We start from the raw sequence: 20,104 nt of genomic DNA on the forward strand, positions 1-20,104 counted from the left end.
TACAGTGGTCCCTCTATCGATTATCTGAATGTTCTGATATCTGAACTGTGGGAGTGACTGTTCTATTAGAGCAGTTTAATGTTCTGTATTTATGTACAGGCTTCGAACTTCTCCATTATCTGAACATGCCTAGGGCTCAATGAGTTCAGACACCACTGTACTTCAACTCAGCACAACCAAAACTCAAATGTGATTTTTATGCTGTACAACACCACTATCCTCTAGTCTAATGGATAAACAACTAAAGTGTACTACTCACTGATATAACATGCATACCTCACACACAGATGCACTCTATAGTATCACTGGTCCCAAGTATAGTACTGTATCAAATCAGGTATTGCCCACCCTGAACTCATCCACATGCAGTAAACTCTAATACATTATGAGTATACACAGGACCTGTCATATATCTGAAGTAACCACAATAACACTATTTACTCAGTTCCTTTGACTTTTGTTCAATTCTGTCCAATATTATCTTGATCTCCATATTGCGATCCACCTTGATGTAACAGTTCTTTCTAACAGTGACCCTTTTACACCATTCTGGTAACACCTCTTCTATCAGGGTCAGGTGAGCTTCAATTTTATCAGCTGAGCCGCCAATACTGTCAACCAACTTCTGAACAACTTGCTCTACAGGAATAGCAGCTTTCTTTTCTGCCACAAACAAGCTAATATCAAAATTAAGGATGATAAAAGTATAACATGAGTTAATAATATGGTATAAGGATACATTCTAATAATTCTGCACATCTCTGGCAATGATGATAACATCCCAAGCTTCTTCTCAGCAGCATGGTCCCTAGTCATTTCAGCCTTAGCTCTTTGTGACTCCTTTAACTTAATCTGTTGAAAAATATTAATATTAACAAAGAATACATCCTTAGCTATCCCAAATCCCAATGTCTTAAGGCGTTAATTGTTCAGAGAATTACACCTTATTCAATTGGTATGTAAAGCCCTGTTCAAACTTACACCTACATGTAAACCTGACACCAATCACATCCAATTTTGGATGAACAAGGATACAGATAATTAGGAGCTGGATAACCAAAGATCTGTTGTATTTACCTTATCAATGAGACTCTGTGGTAAACCTTTTAGTGCCTTCTCTATGACGGGGTTTAAAGTAATTGGCTCTGGTGGTTCTTCTGGAGGAGTTGCTGTAGATTCTGCCACAGTTTCCAATGCTTGTTGTACACGTGGAGCCATTGATGAACTAGCTGCCATATATAGCAAGTCTCTAGCACTAGAGCAACTAGGAGTGTCTGGAGGTTGGGGCAATGGAGATGGCTCGATATCAGCTATACACTCCAACGGGAACGAAGGATGCCACTTAACTATCTTGTCATTTGGTATTGTTAGAGGGGGATCAAGACCAGCCAAAAATTTCTTTAATACAAGAAAAAAATGACACAGTAAACTAATGCAGACAACTTACCATATGTGACTGGATCTGCGAAAACCCGGCATGATGGTACAAACCTAAATTTTCAGTATAAGCCATTGATTGCAGTGGGTAAAACATTTACGTAAATTTAAAAAAAGCGTAAAATTTTTAAACACTTAAGAAAGGGTCTAATGATAAAAACCTGGACACCATCTTATTTGCCTACTCAAGGAGAGTTTGAAAATCTTTGTTTTGTTGCAGTAGACTAAAAGATATGTGTGAGTTATTGGCAATTGTTTGCATCGTGTTGAAGCAATCGTATGTGATCGCTTTCTTTCACTGATTTCATCTCTGTAGGTGAAGAAAGGTGATAGAAGAAAAACTCACCCAGTAATAGACTCCCCCATTTATGGCGAACATGATGGTGCATGTACTTTGTAAGTTACAGCCATTTTTGTAGAGCCACAAGGCTAAAACTTGGCCAGAGCATACACTTGGCTAATTAAGTAGATTATAAATATTCAATAAAGAATTTGAAAAATGCACCATTACGATGGCCTTTTGCAGATCCGGTCACATATAGAGAGTATATTTACCACGTGTGAAATAAAATCTTCATCTTATGGTCAAATTGTTGATTAAACGTGGGTATTAAATGAAATTCTTGAAAAGTTTATTTCACAAACTATTCACTCATGCACATGTCTACACACAACTTTTTGCTGACACAACTGTTCCAAATTTACACTAATCCATTAGAACATACTTACCTTGTGATGTTGTTTGATGACATTTACTAAATTTCCTTTAAACTTTCGTCTTCTTTTAAGAAGCACAGATGAGGCAAGATGTGGTGGTCTTGTGGACACTCTAGGTTGCTCTTTGATATGGTGATGTCCATCACTATCACCAGTTTCCTCAGTGTTACACTCAACAGTTAACTGGTAACTGTTGTAGCGATCATAACCATACATCCCTGGGATGTGCCTCTGTTGGTCAAATATTAAAGCTTCTGGGTATACTGACTTCATTCGAGCTAGGTCACATTTCTCAAACAATCTGTAAAAACAAACAAAGTCAAGTAAGCAGTTATATGGACAAACAATCTATGTGTTACATACCTTCTGTTCATCTGTTGCACTGCATCCTTTAGTTTGAGAAATGTACATGTTTCACCACGTTTCTGGAGCATGTTTACTACTGTGTCTGCACAGTGAAATTTCTCAGCCAGCAACCCATAACTACAATAAGACAAACGTGCATATTAGTAGACATTACTTAGTACACACTCATACAAATACACCTGCACAAACACAACACTGTATTCTCACTGTTTTGGCAATGGTAAGTCTGTGGCTGGCTTGGTTGGTTCTGCAAGCAACTTGTATCTCTCATAGGCTGGTAGTTGTCTGATAAAAAAGCACATTCACATTAAACCTCACCTTGAGCAATTACATCTTACTTGCTCTTTTTAGTAGGACTGTCATACTGTAGTGCTTTGAAGTGATTGAGTTTTGGGCTTGACTTACAATCAGGTGTACCTTGTTGCTGCTTCTTCATGGGTGAAGGAACATGTCTAGTCTGGACTGGATGGTGAGAGAGTTCTTTATCTTTTTCTTCCTTAACTGTTATAGCACTACTGGTGCTGTCTTCTGAAGGCTCGATAAAGAGTTTTCTGCGAGCTTCTTTAAAAGATTTCACCTGTATTTTACTTTGAGAGATCAGAGGTGATGATGATGTCTTGCCCTTATCCAAAGCAAGTTTTAGACACGCCGCTCCGCGAGTTAACGGACTGGGTGATTGAGATGTTTTGGAGTTTCTGAGCTCCCTCCTGGGCGTTGCACAAGTCGTGGTGGTTTCAATAATCACACTTTCAGTCGCTTTGCTAGCCATCTTGCTCGTTGAAGGGCCCACAATTGGAGTTGTTGTCGAATTAGATTGTAATTTGGTATTCTTGGCTTTTGTAGACGAAGTTGATGAGGCATTCGGCTTGTCTTTCTGAACTGTCAAAATAGTGGCCACCTTCCGTTTCTTCGCACGCGGTACTGTATAAGATCCAAGCAAACGCTTTCTTGAGACTTCTTTACTGTTCTCTTCTGTCTTCTTCTTTGACGGGAAAAAATCTTTCAACGTTGTCTGCGCCATAGAACAGCTGAAATAATGGAGCGCATGAATTAAAAATGCGTAAACATGCGCGCCAAAATTTTGTTACCATAGTAATACAATAATAACTGTACATTTGAATAAAAATTATCTGACAAACATAAATACAAATAACTTAAAATCAGTCTAAACGTGAAAATGCATTTTTAAGATCACGAATTAGTCTGCCTATGGAGTCAGAGGTGGTTTTCATTTTGTACACCTCATCTCTAAGTGATATTAAGTGTGTATGACAATCACGACATTTCTCATATCTGCAAAGAAACAAATTTTAGCTAATACTAACCCATATTACCATACCTCTCTTCTCTACTAATGTCAACTCCATGGCTTAAAGAACTCTGCATATTTTCTTTTATAACCGGAGCAAACATTTTTAGAATTAGTTTTGTGACGCTACAAGCACAGTGAACATAACTGTGAAGAAAAAAAAAAGTACAACGAAATTTTAATTTCATAGCAATTACTTTTCTTTGCTGTCACAGATAAGATCTTTTAATTCCGGCAGCACTAACAGACATAAATCAAGACTCCAAAAACTCCTGTAAAGGTACGGCACTAAATAATGTTAAGAATGGCGCACGTTGTTCTCTTACTGCTTGCGGCAAAATACTTGATCCAACATGTCAACTAATGCTGACTTGTCCCCAAGTGCAATGACAGAATCCATAGTACCCTTATATTAGAACAAAATTACTATAAATGACTCAACTATTTTTTATTGTTTACTTTAGCATCTTCTACATTCCAGTCTCTTCTTATCAACTGAATATTGTCAAGCCGAGTTGACAAAACTTGACAAAATTTGCTACTATCTGTGAACAGCAATTACATGCAGTGCATAGTCAAGCACAGTAGTAGATGGATTGATTCACCTTTAGATAGAATCTTTATAGCGGTATCCTCATCAAGTGCCTTATGGTCAGGCTCTGGTTGAGGGTCGGGTCTGGCTTGTGGCATGTACTGGTCCAAGTCGAGACCCATTGACACCTCGGCTGGCTTCAGCACATGTTGTTGCTGATGGTGAACTAGTTTCTGCTGTTGATGTACTTGCTGAGGTCTTCTTTGTTGTTGTTGCTGATGTAGTTTCAATTCTTGCTGTTGTTTTAGTCGTTGCTGCTGCAAAGCATTGTTGTCAAAGTTCAATCCTCTCTTCTCAGGCACTACATACATAAACATTATCTGATAACAACATCACGTTAAGATGGTCCCTTACTTGGCTGTCCATTTGCTGAAGGAATAATGAAAGGTTCTGCTGCACCTCTAGGTGGTGTGCGCACTGCAAAGGAAAACTATTAACACATATAAATGTGTCAATGTTTAACACACCTAGGGTATTTCTAGTAGAGAAGATTGCTTTTATTTCTTCCTCATCAGCCTCTGGCCCATCATCATCACCATCTTCATGAGATTGGTCAACTCTAAGAGCAGTAAATAAATGGTTTACTTTCTCTACAAAGAAAATACATACTGTGCTTGATGAATGGGAACTTCTTGTGGCCGTGACGGTCCAGTAGGAGGACGATTATCGCTAACATACTGTACCTTGAACTGCTGCCGCCCACTATGATGAGTTTATAAAAACACTTTGTTATCTATAGTACAGTAGCAAACCTGGCAGACATTGGTTGGGCTGGTTGAACAGATGATGGCTGTACTACGTCTCCTTTGTCCCCCGTCTGTTTTACTTTCTGTTTAAACCAGCTGTACTATTAGCTGTTACATACACTAGAGTATACTAACTTCAAGATTGGTTATCCAAACGCTCACAACTGATTTATCGTGAGATACAGAAATCTGGAGTGTAATAGAAAAATAATAAGTCAGTAATGTACTAGAAACGCAATACTAGATACTACAGAATATACAGTATATAGCATTATCTAGTGGTTATACTATATCTCCATCTATTGCCATAGTGTAAGTGATTAGTGGCACACACTTGGCCTTCGTGTGGAGAATGAGGTAAGATATACATTATTCTGTATACTGACTTACCATTTGCTGTGGACTTGGTACAGGGATGACCATGTGATCCACTTTACCCCAGCCTGTTTGTAGGGCATCACAGCAAACCACATTAGGCTCCCAATTGTATACCTAATAATGATGAGTATAAGTACAGATGGCAGTGTAGTGTGGTGCATGTACATATATGTATGTGTCACTTACCCGTAGACTATCTTGAGCACCACTAAAGATTGACTTGCCATCAGTATGGAATGCAACACATCTAAAACATATACATGCATACAAATATGTATCAGTACTACAACAAACACATATACATGCCCAAGAAGGGCTGGAACATTATAGGCTTAATTAATTGCATAGTTTCTTAGGAGCTTCAAGTACAACACTAATGAATGATGGAGCTTATAGGATATGAAGAGGGTGATGTACTTAATGTACTTGTTTTTCTCTACTATGCACTACTTTGCTACTTTGTAGTCTAGTTGTTAACCAGGTAAGTATGCATCCTTAAATACTACATTTCATTATACCATTTGCACATTCTATTCCACGAATTTTACTTTTTACACTACTTCTGAACAAACACTACATACCTGATACCATGTGATTCTACATTGGTTGATGATATCATTTGAAATGTCTCCAGATCCCAAAACAGAACAGTTCTATCACACAACACAGAGTGACAAAATACACACGTATATGCACGCACATACCAATACCTACCTATCCATACTGGCAGTAGCTAGGACCAGTTCATTGGGATGAAATTTAACTGAAGTCACTTCATTTCTATGTAAATTAAATTCCTTCACCAACTGACTACTGCCTACATCCCATAACTACAATAAGCAATGTGTCATTAACGTATATCATCTACACAGAACACACACCTTAACAGTGCTATCTGCACTACCTGAAGTAATCCAGCGACCATCAGGACTGAATAGGACACTGGTAACTGCATCATTATGTGCCTGGGTGATGAGAGGATAAATATATTTTACATAATTAACAAGTACAAACCTTGAGGGTGTACACGCACCCTTTCCTACGCAGGTCCCAGATTTTAATGTTAGTATCTACTGACCCTGTGACTACAATGTCTCCATTACCATGGAAATTAAGACATCGGATACTTGTCTTGTGACCCTTTAGTGTCCGTACAACTGCACAATAAGTACAATCACAAAAATGCTATAGAACTCTCAGGAAAGTACCTTGGTTTTTCTCCAAATCAAATACCTTTGTTGTACCAGATTTTGAGCCAGCTGCAATGTACTGCTCTGATATGCTGAATGCTACTGACTCAACTGCAGAAGTATGACCTTCTATTTTCTGTTATGTGATCCCATCACAACATATCAAACAACTATTTTCACGCACCAGTATGGGTTGTGTCTTGCCAATAGCCCAAATTGCTATCTTCCTATCTTCACCACCCGTAGCCAGCATACGACCTCTGTACGGGGTGAGTGCGACCGCATTCACGTTGGAGGCGTGTGCAACGAATTCGCCTACAACAATAACACCCGATGCATCACATCTATCTCTAGAACATGTGTGTGTGCGTTGTGGTGCGGTTTTCACTTACTTTGTTTTACGCATGCTGACATGATAAGTCTTCTGTGTTAAACTTCCGTGGCCGGCAATTCCGTTGTATCTGGTTCAAAAGTGGCAAGCAACAGTGTAAAAACATGAAAGCTAGCTTAGCAGCCCGCACCAGCGATACAAAATTCCTTTGCCGCCTCGTTCTCTCCTCACGTGAGCCAAACGAAAATATTAGAATATAAACATGCTAGCCAGCCTTTCTCTTCGAAATGTTGTACCTTGTACTTGTAGCGGAGCAAGGAGTGTGATAAGGCGTTATTCACAATATATTCAAGGTAATTCTCCATCTCCAGGTGTACGAGAATACTTTTATTTTGTAGACCACCAGGGACAGGTGAGTCACAAATCCTAATTGCCCTTAAAATTAATGACATTTTGTGTAGCTGTTTCTTGATGATGCAAAGCACAAGAATTTTACTTCATGTTTCAAAGGTACAAAAGGGTCACTAATCTCACTATAGTGCATGGGTTTGAGTATCTATTTTAGACAAGGCATTTTTGGCTTTCTTCTTCAAGAGACTGAAAGTCAATAATTCAGAGAAATACAGTGATGGGTTCCCATTTGTTTCTCCATGTGGTAGAGAAATGAATTACGTGAGATGTTATGATCAACCAATCGTATTCCAGCATGTGCTAGACTGCAACAACAAGGTCATAGAATATGAAGACATAGAGACATTTAGTGACCAACATGATGACAAAGAAGTAACAGAACAGCTGTCATATGGAGGACTAGGTTGTGGATTAGTGACAAAATTTCAACCACAATTGCTGATCATGTCTCCAGTTAACGGACATGTCTATCACCCTACTTCAGAGAAGACTGGTGGTATTGGTTTGGTGGCATCTAAACTTGCATTTTGGTTGAGCAAGAATTTTGTGTATGAACAAAACAGTGATTCACCCAGTCATTTTATGTGGAAGACGATGAAACACCAGCTAGATGGTACATGGGCCAGTGATGTACAGTGGAAAACCCATCTCAAAGAAAATGAATAATAAATCAGTACATTTTTAATGTACAAATAAAAAACAAAATACCAACTATACGTGCAAATATAATACAGTTACGATTTTCTTTTAAATGGGTTAAAAGGCTTATCTGGTGTTCTTAGTTTACTGAAGAATCCTGATTTGGTCTCACTTTCACTAGCTGTACTCTGTCGCCTAAACACACAATAATATGCATTTTATTCTCGTTGATAATGACTTACTCCAAGTTTTGGGTTTTCCCTTCGTTACATTTCATCTCGCACTCTTTCAATAGGCTCTGTACCTTCGACTAGGACAATTTTACTACACAATATTCATAAAATATTCACTTACCTCTTGTTGCGGTAGTACATGTTGTGCATCTGCCAATAACTGTTTTAGTCCAGGCACCATGTATTTGGTTAGGAGATTGCGTGATATATCTAGTGGTTGTTAAGGGGTTGTTTATTAGTGGTTGTAGGGGGTGTTAATAGGATACAACAACATGAGATGTTCTTATATGCTTCAATTAGTCCTAGACAGATGTCCTCCTTCTTTGTCGTGTTTGTGGCATTCTCAATTTCACCAGCCATGGATGTCAAATAAGGAATGATAACTAAAAACAAAAGAGAACAACAAAATTAAAAGAAATTGACACCTTTAAAGTAAGCAAAGGGCTCTATTAAGAAGGGTTGGTCCCAGGTCCGACTCTAAAGGGAAGCCTCCAAATAAAATTCTGGACTCTCAAGTCTTTATAAAAGCAATCCTTAGTTTTTACACTAACATTCTTCTCGAAACACTGGATCTGCTTGAGGTCCTGTTCTTGCCACAGTCTTGAGGAGAGCCATTTGTAGTTCATATTGGTCGGAGAATTTGTGTGACTTGTGGAAAGTTACAAACTGTTTATGACAGTGTTCCAATGTGCTCTTGCTTGTAACATTTTCCATGATACTCCCAAACCCTGCCACTGTCTCGACACACACTGAGCTGTAGGTACAATAACAAGGATTGTGGTACTATGAATTAAGGGGTCACTTACATTTCTTGGTCTGTGGCAAGAGTTTGTAGAGCAGCAACAACCTTCTCGCTCACAATACGCTCATCAACCCCTGTTATCATCAGCTACAAACACATCATGACAATTATTATCAGCACACAAGCAGCTCATGTAATGCACAGCCTTGTAACATTTTATATGGTTTCGTGAGTGAAACCACAGTACTACAATGTGATTGCATAAATGAGACAATTGACTAGTCATGACAAATGTGAGTACATTAGAATCTCAAGTTGTCTCGACACGAACACATTTCAAATTACCATTTTGTGTAAATGAACAGTTACTGAAATATCCATGCTACCTCAAGCAATCATTTATCATGGCTAATACACCGTTCAATACTCTTGACTTTACTTAATTTTAACTTTTCAGGCATACAAATGACAGATGTTACTTAGTTCATTGTACAACACCATATTGTACGTTGTGCTACAATTTACAGCATGATACCACATACAGATTGTCTACATACCACACTATGATGTAATACACTTACTGCTAACATAATGGCAACATAACGTCGCACTTGCATAGATGAATGGTTGATAAGATCTCGTAGAATACCAACCAATAAATTGTGGTACTTGCGGTCTGACCTAACAACACAATGACACTTACACACAGCAAGCAATACACCACAAGCACATCCAAACTTAGGTATAGAAACTGTTAGCTTATAACATGGACACTACATTATATGGCCACCAGAGAAAATCTTACTACAGTGGACCCTTGGTTATGTGACTCCTCCAAATTGACAGTGACTGCTCAATTAGAGTACTTTTGATAGCAAGTGTATATTCTATTAAAGTAGTTGGAACATAGTGAGCAAATATACATGTCAGAACACTTTTCCTGGACACTAGGGCACTGGGGTTAAATAACTAAAGTTACCAAATCTCCTCCCCCCCCCCCATATTTTCCATAGAAGTTTTGGGATAAAAACTACATAGCCTTCCTTCTGCAGTACAACACTGTATTTCCTTACTTTAATTCAGTGAAAGTTGTCTTCAGACTGTCTAAAGGTGCAAAGTACAATGCCAAGTCGATGATAACACCCTTGACATATTTTATTAGCTTTGGTTCATCTTGGATAAAGCAGGCGAGCACACCACCAACATAAACTGGCAGTGTTGATTGAGTCAACTGTGTCTTCCCTTCCACCACAAGAGATGCTGAGGAGGAAATTATATGAAACATGACAATGGAGACTATGTAATGTGTACACGAGGCTTACCTGCCTGCTCTCCTCTGACTGCAAGAGATTCAGTGAAAATTGGAACAATCTGTACAAAAAGTACAGTACACATTACATTTTAGATCAAATCAAATACGTTGAGTTAGTAAAAACCATTTAGCAAATGTTGTACATGTTATGTATATCCTGAGGGCCAAAAAAGTCTGAAGTAGCTAGGTGACTGCATTATGCAGGTCATGATACATTTGGGTAAAAAGTTGGGTGGTTTAGACAGGTGACTTTAATACACAGTGACGGGTATCAAGAGAGACAGAGGCCACTCTATATTAAGCTGTCACAGGGGTGTCAGAGTAAAAGTGAAAAAAGTAAGGCTCACTATGGGGGCATCCCCCCCCCCCCCCCACAAACTCAAGGAAAACTTAAGTATTGCATGTTCCCTACTTTTGGGTTTTGGGTTAATCAAGTTTGAAAGTGTTTTTTTTTTTAAATTTCCAGCCAAGCTACATAAGGGACGAGGCTCTGACCTCACTGGTCGCATCTACTCTGATGCCCTTGAGCTGTAACTAAGTACTGTATACACATAGAAAAATGAGTGGGGCTCCATGCTCTCCGCTGCTTACAGTTTTATGTGTAAAGGTGTGCCCCAGGTGGGTACAGTAGGTGGTGAGTAGCAAACACAAACTGTGGATGAGCTCCGGCTGAGAGAACCCAACAGTAGCTGTAGGTATAGAGAGTACACATTTATACCTATACAATATATGTAAACACACACACACACACACACACACACACACACACACACACACACACACACACACACACACACACACACACACACACACACACACACACACACACACACACACACACACTCACATATGCATTTGAGAAGAAGTTTGAAGCTACATGTGGAAAAAAGAAGACAACAATAAAACCAACATGCACTGTATGCAAAGTCCATTGTTAGTACAAACATATACTAAGGAATTTACAAAAATCACACAAAGGAACAAGTATATATACAGATACTATTGCAGTGACAATTAACATACAAGCTAATTTACATAATATAGGCAAATGCACAGCCAAACAAGCAAACAGCACAAGTAACAGCACTCACAAGTCATTGGTGAACCATTCCAGGCTTTTCCACATTACACTCTTTTCCTCTGTGATGTTCTCTTCAAACTTCTTTACCAGTCCAGCTAGTAGCTGTTCACTGCCTACAATAACTCGCAAGTCCAGCAAGGGAGACTGAGGCTTAGGGAAGTTGACTACAAGAATAGTGAGCATGCCAGTTTACCAGTGTCACTTTACAAAAAGTTAAACATGCCAAACACCAACAAAGCCAGAACTTTGAATAAATCACACATGTACAAAATCTGAAACACTGTACAGTGAACATTACATACAATACATGTTTGCTTTACAAATAATGTGTACCTTTAAAGGTGTCTACTGGTTCCACATCACTGGAAAAAGGTGCAGTCAACCATATACTGGCGCAATGCCATGGTATCAGGTGTGTTAGAGTGACGAGGTATCGTTGTGACTGCTCCGTGGCTCCCGATACACCATCTTGTCTGGATACTTGCTGCAGTGTATATGGGGTGAAGGAATAGTAAAACTCTAATATATAACACACATATCTTGTAATATATGTATGCGCATATGTACACTCATGCATGCATGCACCATCACAAGCAAAGCCTTTGGCTGTTGTTAATGCAGTCACACCTACCTGCACACACACACACACACACACACACACACACACACACACACACACACACACACACGCGTGCACACACACACGCACATATGCTACACTACACTACACACACACACATATGCTACACTACACTACACACACACACCTTGATACAGGTATACAGTTGTTGTATAAAATACATCAATAGTTTATCCTCAAGATAATCAATCTCGTACGCCCAAGCAGACACTGCTGGTAAAAATATGGCTTGAGCACTAGCCACCACCAGTTGTGAAGAGTCACGGAGAGTCTTTAGTAACATCTCCCAACACTGCAGGGTGACACAACAAACACCGGCAGTACGGGGTTAACATGATAAAACGCACACAAGCACAGCAAGAAAATTTAATTTGTTTGGAAATTTACAGTTTACAGCCTTTTTAGTTATGTTCTCCTAAGTTGGAAACATAACATATCAATACAATGAGTGGACGTCTCCCAAGAGGCAACATTAATAGCATACAAATGGTGAACATATATACATACACACATACTTACATTCTGGAATTTAGCCTTGTCATCAATGAAGGCAACAAGCACAGCAAGAGATTTGGTAGCAGCTTGTCTCACTCCATCAGCTTTGTCATCATTTATTATCTGTTGTAGCATGGACAACACCAAGGAGCTCAGCAGCTCTGTCTGTAATAAGAACAGAACCATAGCATACCACCAAGCTACAAATAGAACACAACTAATACACTCAAGTAAAAGTTCTACCCAAAGATGAGCTCTACTCAAATATAAGCCCACCCTGAAGACAAGACCATACTTTGTTTAGGTGTATCATTAAAGTTAATACTAAAAATAAACACCCGGGCTATTACTCAAATATATGCATTCAATAGATTTTAAAGAGGATGACTAGATGTCAAATTTAATCCCACAATCAATTACTACACAAAACCCACTCACAGGTATGTATGGTGCTAGTGCCCCACAACACTCAGCCACTAGTAGACGTCGCTCGTGATACTTGTGAGTGATTTGTTCCCAACACTGGGGTAGTAGCTCCGACTCCAGTCGTACACTGCCAACATGTTTGGCAAATGCCACACACCCACACACTATCATCTTCCTATGATGCATAACAACAAGAAAGTGCTGTGAAAGAAAAGCAACATTTTTACACATAAACCATAGCAGTAGTCCACGAAATAAATCAACCGAAAGATCCAGTCATCTATAAATTACTCTAATAAAGCAGTCTCAAGAGCTGTAAGCTGGTATTTATATGGAAAGATATGTGCTAAAGTTCGCTTTATTTTTCATAAATATCCAGGTTATTGTATGAAACATAAGGTTACTTACCTGTGTGATATTGTAAATCACAAACACACTAGTCCTAGTTGAAGCAAAAAAGTTCTTATTTCCAAATGTACCAGGAGTATTTAGGGTTGGGAAATATTTCAATAAATCGCCAATATTGCATAAGCAAGTACTCGCAATACCATTATCGCATGTATTTTGCCTTCGCAATATTATCGTATAGGCAATACTTATCGTATTTTGCAATAATTATCGCATTTATCATCTAATTTTTGTCTCTTCTAGACCTCATATTTGATACAGTTCATGCATATTATTACTAACTATGTCAATTGGTTAACTTGTTAGCAAAGAACTTGTGTTTGTAAACTAATTCTCAGTGAAACAAGCAGTCATATGGACTTTTCAAACTATGTGGTTGTGTTTCAATTTTCACATGCAATATGCAATAATTGCATTAAATGACTCATGCAATAAATATAATCACATGTCACAAAATTCAATATCACCCAACCCTAGTATGGGTGTATCCATTCATTGGACTGGACTACTGGACTGGACTACTAGACTCAACTTTTTTGTTTGTTTTCTTACGTTTTATCGCCAAACTTAACTAAAATGATACCATAAATAAATAAATAAGAAACTGATACCATTCACCATGACACATAAAACTTGTACATTGATCACAAAAATTACACTAAAACCTTAGTGCAGTTCGTTATCAAAAATAATTTGCCTACTGCTAACAATGTTTCAAGCACTGTTAACACTGTTAATGCATGTCTATTTTCTCTAGCTTTCTTTTGTAAAATAGCACACCATATATACATTTTACACCATGCAATTACATTATGTAACACAGAATTCACCTATATAGCCTGTGCATTCACTCCAGCTTTGCTGGCTCATTGGTATATAATGTTTGTAAATAGCAACGAGCATGCAGAGTTACATTTAAGCTTCCCAATGTGCACACTTTCAAACACGAAGGTAAGGTTACACATACTTGAAAAAAAAAATACAGTGAGTGTAACAAGGGTTCAGGTCAAGGTTATACCATAAAATAGAGCACCAAAACTATAACACTTTTTCAAACATGCTATCTTTAAACAGGTATCTTACAGATCTTCTGTAAAGCCTTAATAAATACATTTAAAGATAGAATTTTTCTTTAATATGACAAGCCATGGAGAGTCCTAGCCCCATGTGTGGTATGTAATCACTTTTAGTGGTTGAAAAAAGGTGTTTGTGGCCGAAAAAATATGTTTGAGCAAATTTTATGTGAGTCCAGTAGTCCAGTCCAGTAATCCAGTCCAGTGAATGGATACACCCCCCTAGTATGGTGGTACATTCCTGTACAATATAGCTATATCATTGTACTTTACAGAGACAAGGACTAACTGATCTCTCTACAGGGTAACTTGTTTCTAGCTGATATCACTCTACAAAGTGAATTGTTTCTAGCTGAACTCTCTATAGGGTGACTTGTTTCTTGTTGGTACAGACACTAATATGCTCAGTGTAGTGGTTAGAATTTTTATACAGTGAACAAGATATCTCAGCTGTATTAGCTTGTCCACCAGTGCTTTTCTTACAAATGTACCCAGTGGTTCAACAAGTAGAGAGTTACAAGTGTTACCTCTGATTGGCATCAGGTCGCTTGATGAGGTTAAACATAAGATGAAGCAGCTTATCCCTCTCCTTAGAATCTCCCTTGTGATAGGACACTGTCCATAACAGCAGCGGAATAAGTTCCTATACACCAGTACAATACACCATAACAATGCAATACAAAATACTACTACTAACAAGTTGATGTTGTGCTACTTCTAAAAACCAGGCGCCATGCAGCTAGCTAACTCATCTGGAATAACTATAGACAGTATATACTACTATGAATTAACCAACTATGTATTACTACTTTACAATATGGTAGTTTGGGTTGTGCAATAATATAATTAGCTATTTCTCGTAATTCATGAAATATTCGTAATTCATGAAATATTCGTAATTCATTCAATTACGTTGCTATGTATTGCTAAGGAAGCGTTTGTCAAATAAACCGCTTTTACCAACATAATTACGCACAAAACTATCTTCTAAACTGTTTTATAGTGTGACTAATGTGTTTTTTCCCACAAATTCTCTCGACAAAGCCTCAAAGCTGCTCTTCATTTTCGTTCGCGTACGTAAGGGATACGCCCCCTTTCAACTCGAAGCGATAGGCTATTCCTGGCAGTGTACGAGGCCTGCACCGTTGTTTTTCAGTTGCTAAACCTCAAGGGGAAGGTAGTCTGAGGAAAGTCACCACACCCGTATTTCAGTCCGCCGAAAAGAAACCACCTCAGAGCAAAGTTCACCTGTGCAGAAGTTTAATACAGACTTCATTTCACTTTTACTTCTTACGTAAAAGCTGCTTTCACCGTTATTAAACGATTTTGCTCACGTGGGTGCGTACGGACAAACATAGGTAGATAGGTAGATAGATAGGTACACACACACACTTTTACGGAAACAATTACAGTAAACCAGGCGCACGCCCACAGCCGGCCTTTGGCCGGCTGTGGGCGTGCGCCTGGTTTAAAAAAAAAAAAAAAAAAAAATCCCACAATTAATTATAAAAGCATGCTAACTAACCTCTCTTTTAGCCAGAATGACGTTGGGCACAATGTATGGTAGACACCTCCCAAGAACTGTAGTCACTGACTCATCAGTATCATTGAGCTTTGAGATCTGTAGAACAAGTGTTATATTAAGGGTTGTGATGTAACCAGCCTTACCTCTAGACTGACCCTTGAGTCAGTTTTAACCTGAAACACTGACAATAACTGTTGTCTGAATGTCAGTGACATTTGTCTGTGATGAAGAACAGAACAAGCTATACCAGATATACTGTACATGAGTATTGTGGAACCTCTTAAAATTAAAAAAAAAAAATCCCTTCAAAATGAAAAAAACAAAGTTTTGGCTAGACAATTTATTTGATTCTTACAGACCTATTCATTACAGTAAAATTCCCCTAACATTTAGGGCCTCGGTGTCCATCCATCATAAAGGGGTTCCACTATGTTAGATGTTACCTTGCTGAAGGTTCCCATTTCAAGTCAGGTGACATCCTATTCATGTCAGCCATGTTCTCATCTCCCATCGGTGCTAGGACATCACTCATCATTCTATCACTTTCCCCCTCTAAATCATGTACAGTCTCCTCTGACAAGGTGACGTTATCCCCTGGTCCATTTTGATCATCAGCTTCTCCATTAATGGTGTCTTCAGATTCTTCCCGTCGTAATAATCCTCTCTTTGATGGCCGCTCTACCACTGATCCTCTCCTGGTGTCATCATCTTGATCACCTGAGGTCATGTGACCTGCAGGCTCCTTTTCTCCAGGTTTCCCTACACTAAAGGTCACTGGTGTAGTTGATATAGTCTTTCTTCTTCCTGCAGGAGTGTTGGAAGCACTGGATGAAGTAGCAGTAGTCACTTGGTCTGTAAAGCGATTTAATGTGCCCATGTCTAGTGAACGTTCTCGCCGGTGTGAGGGCGGTGTGAGCTGAGATGCTGAACGTCTCATAGTTGGGGGTGACTTGTCAGAGTGGTTATCACCAGAATGTGTAAACCTAAACACACGAGTATAAAAATAGGTTTAATAAAAGATATTTTACTGCACACGCATACATGCATATATACATACACAGCACACTACAGTCATACTACACTACACTACTCACACACACATTCTTGACTACACTACACACATGCTCAAGCATGCACATATGCACACCACACACACGCACGCACGCACACTACACTAAACAAACACATTGTAATTAATGGCTCATGATCTCAAAGCACAACACAACACACGTTACTGGTATAAGATAACACCCTCACTTCTCCATGTGTCGTAATCTCTTGTTTAACGAGTCATTCTCCCTCTTCAGTGCTAACAACTGATTGGTCTGTTGTGTGAGCTTGTGTTCCTACAACAGATCATGTGATGAAATTGCAACACCCAGAGAATGACACAGAAACTATGCAAGACCTGTGCATACATATTATGTCTAGTATCAGGATTCTAATGGTAAACTTATATTGGTTAATCAATGAGTTGTTAGTAAACTTGGTAATTGTGTTAGTACAATTATGCATTAGTTATAACTACTAAAAGGATTTACACATGTACTCCTTATTATGTTTATAATGGTCAAAGTCATGACTCTGACTTCCTGTATTAGGAAGTCACAAGTGGGATTACATTTACAACACGATATTAGGAAATCTAGCCCCAAAATGGGAAATAACACAAAGTATTCAATATTGGATTGTGTAACAATTTCCAAAAGCTGTAACTTTCAAGTTGCCAAAACTGATGTACAATTGTATGTGAACATGTACTTGATAACCTCATTAATAAGGTCACCTCATTGTTGAGGCCAACATTAATGGTCTTCTAGTGGCCCTACCTACTACAGAGGTATCTCAGTGGTGGCATAAAGAAACGCATTTGCAATAGCTTTATGGGTTTCTAATAGATAGCAGTAGTAAGGGATGATTGATAAGAGACACCAGTTTAAGAGCCTCATACAAACATGAGAAATCTCACGATTTGGATTGATTTGATTTATTTGTTTAAACTCTGGAATTCGGCCAAGGCTGCTCTTCCATTCCACACATAGTTACACACATACAAGTACAAACACAAAGCAATATACAAAAACCACAACATAACTACACAAGCCAAGCATAAGTACACACCATACAATAAAAGATCATATAAATCGTTACGGAAAGAAGACAAGTTTTGAAAAAGATCATGAAAGGGAGTTCCACCAGGAAGTTGCCTTTTCACAGAAAAATCATTGATGAAAAGATAATCTACTGCAGAGGGTCGTGGGAAAGTTTGGGGGACATCTGGTGTTATAAGAATGTAGGGATCTAAACTGCATAGGAGGGTCTAATAAAATCCCTTTACTAATGTACTGATCTACAGTAACATAGCACACAAGGAGCGGTGTTGTAGGAGAGAGCCAACCAATAGCTTGCCGAGGACGAAAGATGTGATCAGACTTGTCAAGCCACATGTGATCCAAAAAGTCCTATTGTGAAGCCTTGTAATTTTATGCAGAGAATCTTGATGCAATGCAGGTCCCCAAACTGGTAGAGCATAGTTATGCCAAGAAAAAAAATAAGTGACTCCACAAGTATCATCTTTAATATCTGTGTTGGCAAAATCTTTCTATGATAATTTATGATATATAAGCCACACTCTTGCAGACTTTTACCGCATGGGAGGAGAAATTCACGATGGTGTCGAATGTTACTCCTAAATACTTTTGTGTACAGAGATGACAAGGGTGTTTCATTAATTGCAACCAGAGGCACTGTTATATTCCTTGATCCGGTGGAAAACCACATGATGCTAGACTTTTAATATAAATTTTTTACTGTCCCGAATCCATGTTGGAGTAGCAAATAACAAATTAGGAAAAAGAAAATGGATCCAATACAACACTTGTAGATAACCACAAAAAAGATATAGTGGCCTGGCCTATAACAATGTCCCCATGTGTACTTTCAATTCACATGCTACAAAGATTGACTGGGAATGTCTAATGCAACATTGCAGAACTCAGCCCCTCCCACTAAAACTAATCACACTCACCAGGTCCAGTATACGGTTCAGCTGCTCCTGATCACTCATGGAGTAATTGTTGTACTCTCTGAACAGATACAATAGACCAGGTGGTTTAGAGATGTTTAACCCCACATCATCCCAGTCATCGAAATCCTTCAAACAACCAACCAACTAGCATACTACACTAAAAGATAGCCAATACAATTCACCTGGTCTTCATTCTCCTCACTAAAAGTGATGGCGGTCAATTTGTTTCTTTGTTGTAGCAGGTACTCATGGACGAGAAAATTCAGAGCTCTACTCTCATGAGGTTTAATGGAGTCCTACACCAAAATAGCCACAAATGTGGTAGACAGACATTTCCCACACCCAAAAACAGAAAAAGGAGAAAAATAAACAGAGTACCATATCTCACTTTAGATTCTCCACTTTCCTTCTTCTTTTCTGTGACATTCGATTCTAAATGAACAGCAGGTACACTAATTCTTGTAGGTTAATACACAACAGATACCTGTGGCCTTTGTTAAACTTCCTCTGAGTGACTTGATGGTCTCTTGGGCCTTGCGTAATTCAAACTCCAAAACTAAATATGGAATATTACAACAACTGGTTCTACTGATACACCAATCATACCCGCTACTCTCTCGTCATTCTCGCGGTTACTATCATCAGAATATCGGGATAATTCTAGCGAATCAAGTGTCGAGAAGCTGGGTGTTCTTCCTACAACATTATTAAGTGGTCATCATTTAAACTAGTCGGTTACCGATTTCAACACCAAATTGAGGTGTTAGCAGTGCTTGTTCAAAGTTTCCAGGGTTGGAAAAGAAATTCTTTAACGTAGACAATTCTTTCCCAGCCTCGAGCAGTTCAGAGTGCAGTTCTAACGCTGACAATAGGAAACCCTCCTCAATTAGTGACGTTGCAATGTCCTCCCAGTCTCTATCTGATATCCTGGGTCGAGGAGATGTCCTCGGGGTTGACGTGGCAGCCATTTAGTGTCATCAACATCGATTGTGGCTTAGGGATTTGTATTAACAATCACGTGATTG

General features: G+C 38.7%; 3 protein-coding genes across 3 annotated transcripts; 1 reads left to right on the forward strand and 2 right to left on the reverse strand.

Moving 5' to 3' along the window:
* Positions 1–360: 360 nt before the first annotated feature.
* On the reverse strand, positions 361–3,589 carry LOC136262761 (DNA replication factor Cdt1-like). The gene is made up of 7 exons (XM_066057161.1): positions 2,859–3,589; positions 2,728–2,805; positions 2,518–2,637; positions 2,167–2,455; positions 1,078–1,398; positions 740–852; positions 361–677 (listed from the first exon to the last, which is right to left on the reverse strand). The coding sequence occupies exons 1-7, from the start codon at positions 3,539–3,541 to the stop codon at positions 434–436; spliced, it is 1,848 nt and encodes a 615-aa protein (XP_065913233.1). The 5' UTR covers positions 3,542–3,589; the 3' UTR covers positions 361–433.
* Positions 3,582–20,085, reverse strand: LOC136264724 (RAB11-binding protein RELCH homolog). The gene is made up of 48 exons (XM_066059501.1): positions 19,819–20,085; positions 19,686–19,775; positions 19,564–19,635; positions 19,468–19,511; positions 19,262–19,375; positions 19,080–19,205; positions 17,309–17,397; positions 16,495–17,034; positions 16,195–16,270; positions 16,052–16,147; positions 15,054–15,169; positions 13,058–13,220; positions 12,644–12,784; positions 12,252–12,416; positions 11,818–11,968; positions 11,495–11,648; positions 11,251–11,276; positions 10,995–11,092; positions 10,414–10,462; positions 10,165–10,351; positions 9,673–9,772; positions 9,156–9,238; positions 8,901–9,103; positions 8,616–8,732; positions 8,471–8,559; positions 8,359–8,426; positions 8,216–8,311; positions 7,691–7,782; positions 7,128–7,142; positions 6,920–7,050; positions 6,754–6,871; positions 6,560–6,702; positions 6,427–6,510; positions 6,260–6,375; positions 6,127–6,198; positions 5,732–5,792; positions 5,558–5,659; positions 5,303–5,356; positions 5,174–5,250; positions 5,031–5,123; positions 4,889–4,980; positions 4,776–4,838; positions 4,435–4,722; positions 4,289–4,374; positions 4,156–4,235; positions 4,027–4,101; positions 3,860–3,976; positions 3,582–3,813 (listed from the first exon to the last, which is right to left on the reverse strand). The coding sequence occupies exons 1-48, from the start codon at positions 20,045–20,047 to the stop codon at positions 3,681–3,683; spliced, it is 5,574 nt and encodes a 1,857-aa protein (XP_065915573.1). The 5' UTR covers positions 20,048–20,085; the 3' UTR covers positions 3,582–3,680.
* LOC136262765 (UPF0598 protein CG30010-like) lies at positions 7,287–8,229 on the forward strand. The gene is made up of 3 exons (XM_066057167.1): positions 7,287–7,478; positions 7,528–7,576; positions 7,632–8,229. The coding sequence occupies exons 1-3, from the start codon at positions 7,329–7,331 to the stop codon at positions 8,141–8,143; spliced, it is 711 nt and encodes a 236-aa protein (XP_065913239.1). The 5' UTR covers positions 7,287–7,328; the 3' UTR covers positions 8,144–8,229.
* Positions 20,086–20,104: the final 19 nt, after the last annotated feature.

Source organism: Dysidea avara, chromosome 8 (assembly GCF_963678975.1).
Source record: "Dysidea avara chromosome 8, odDysAvar1.4, whole genome shotgun sequence".
Taxonomy (NCBI): domain Eukaryota; kingdom Metazoa; phylum Porifera; class Demospongiae; order Dictyoceratida; family Dysideidae; genus Dysidea; species Dysidea avara.

Bases quoted from the DNA above. Each gene is read 5' to 3' on its own strand.
- LOC136262761 (XM_066057161.1), bottom strand. From the start codon at position 3,541: ATGGCGCAGACAACGTTGAAAGATTTTTTCCCGTCAAAGAAGAAGACA. The intron at 1,399-2,166 runs GTAAGTATGTTC...CTTGTATTAAAG, and splicing joins TCATCAAACAACATCACAAG to AAATTTTTGGCTGGTCTTGA. The intron at 853-1,077 runs GTAAATACAACA...ATTTTTCAACAG, and splicing joins CACAGAGTCTCATTGATAAG to ATTAAGTTAAAGGAGTCACA.
- LOC136262765 (XM_066057167.1), top strand. From the start codon at position 7,329: ATGCTAGCCAGCCTTTCTCTTCGAAATGTTGTACCTTGTACTTGTAGC. The intron at 7,479-7,527 runs GTGAGTCACAAA...CATTTTGTGTAG, and splicing joins TTGTAGACCACCAGGGACAG to CTGTTTCTTGATGATGCAAA. The intron at 7,577-7,631 runs GTACAAAAGGGT...TATCTATTTTAG, and splicing joins TTTTACTTCATGTTTCAAAG to ACAAGGCATTTTTGGCTTTC.
- LOC136264724 (XM_066059501.1), bottom strand. From the start codon at position 20,047: ATGGCTGCCACGTCAACCCCGAGGACATCTCCTCGACCCAGGATATCA. The intron at 16,148-16,194 runs GTAAGGCTGGTT...CTTGTTCTACAG, and splicing joins ACTCAAGGGTCAGTCTAGAG to ATCTCAAAGCTCAATGATAC. The intron at 4,236-4,288 runs GTAAACAATAAA...TTCTAATATAAG, and splicing joins GGAATGTAGAAGATGCTAAA to GGTACTATGGATTCTGTCAT.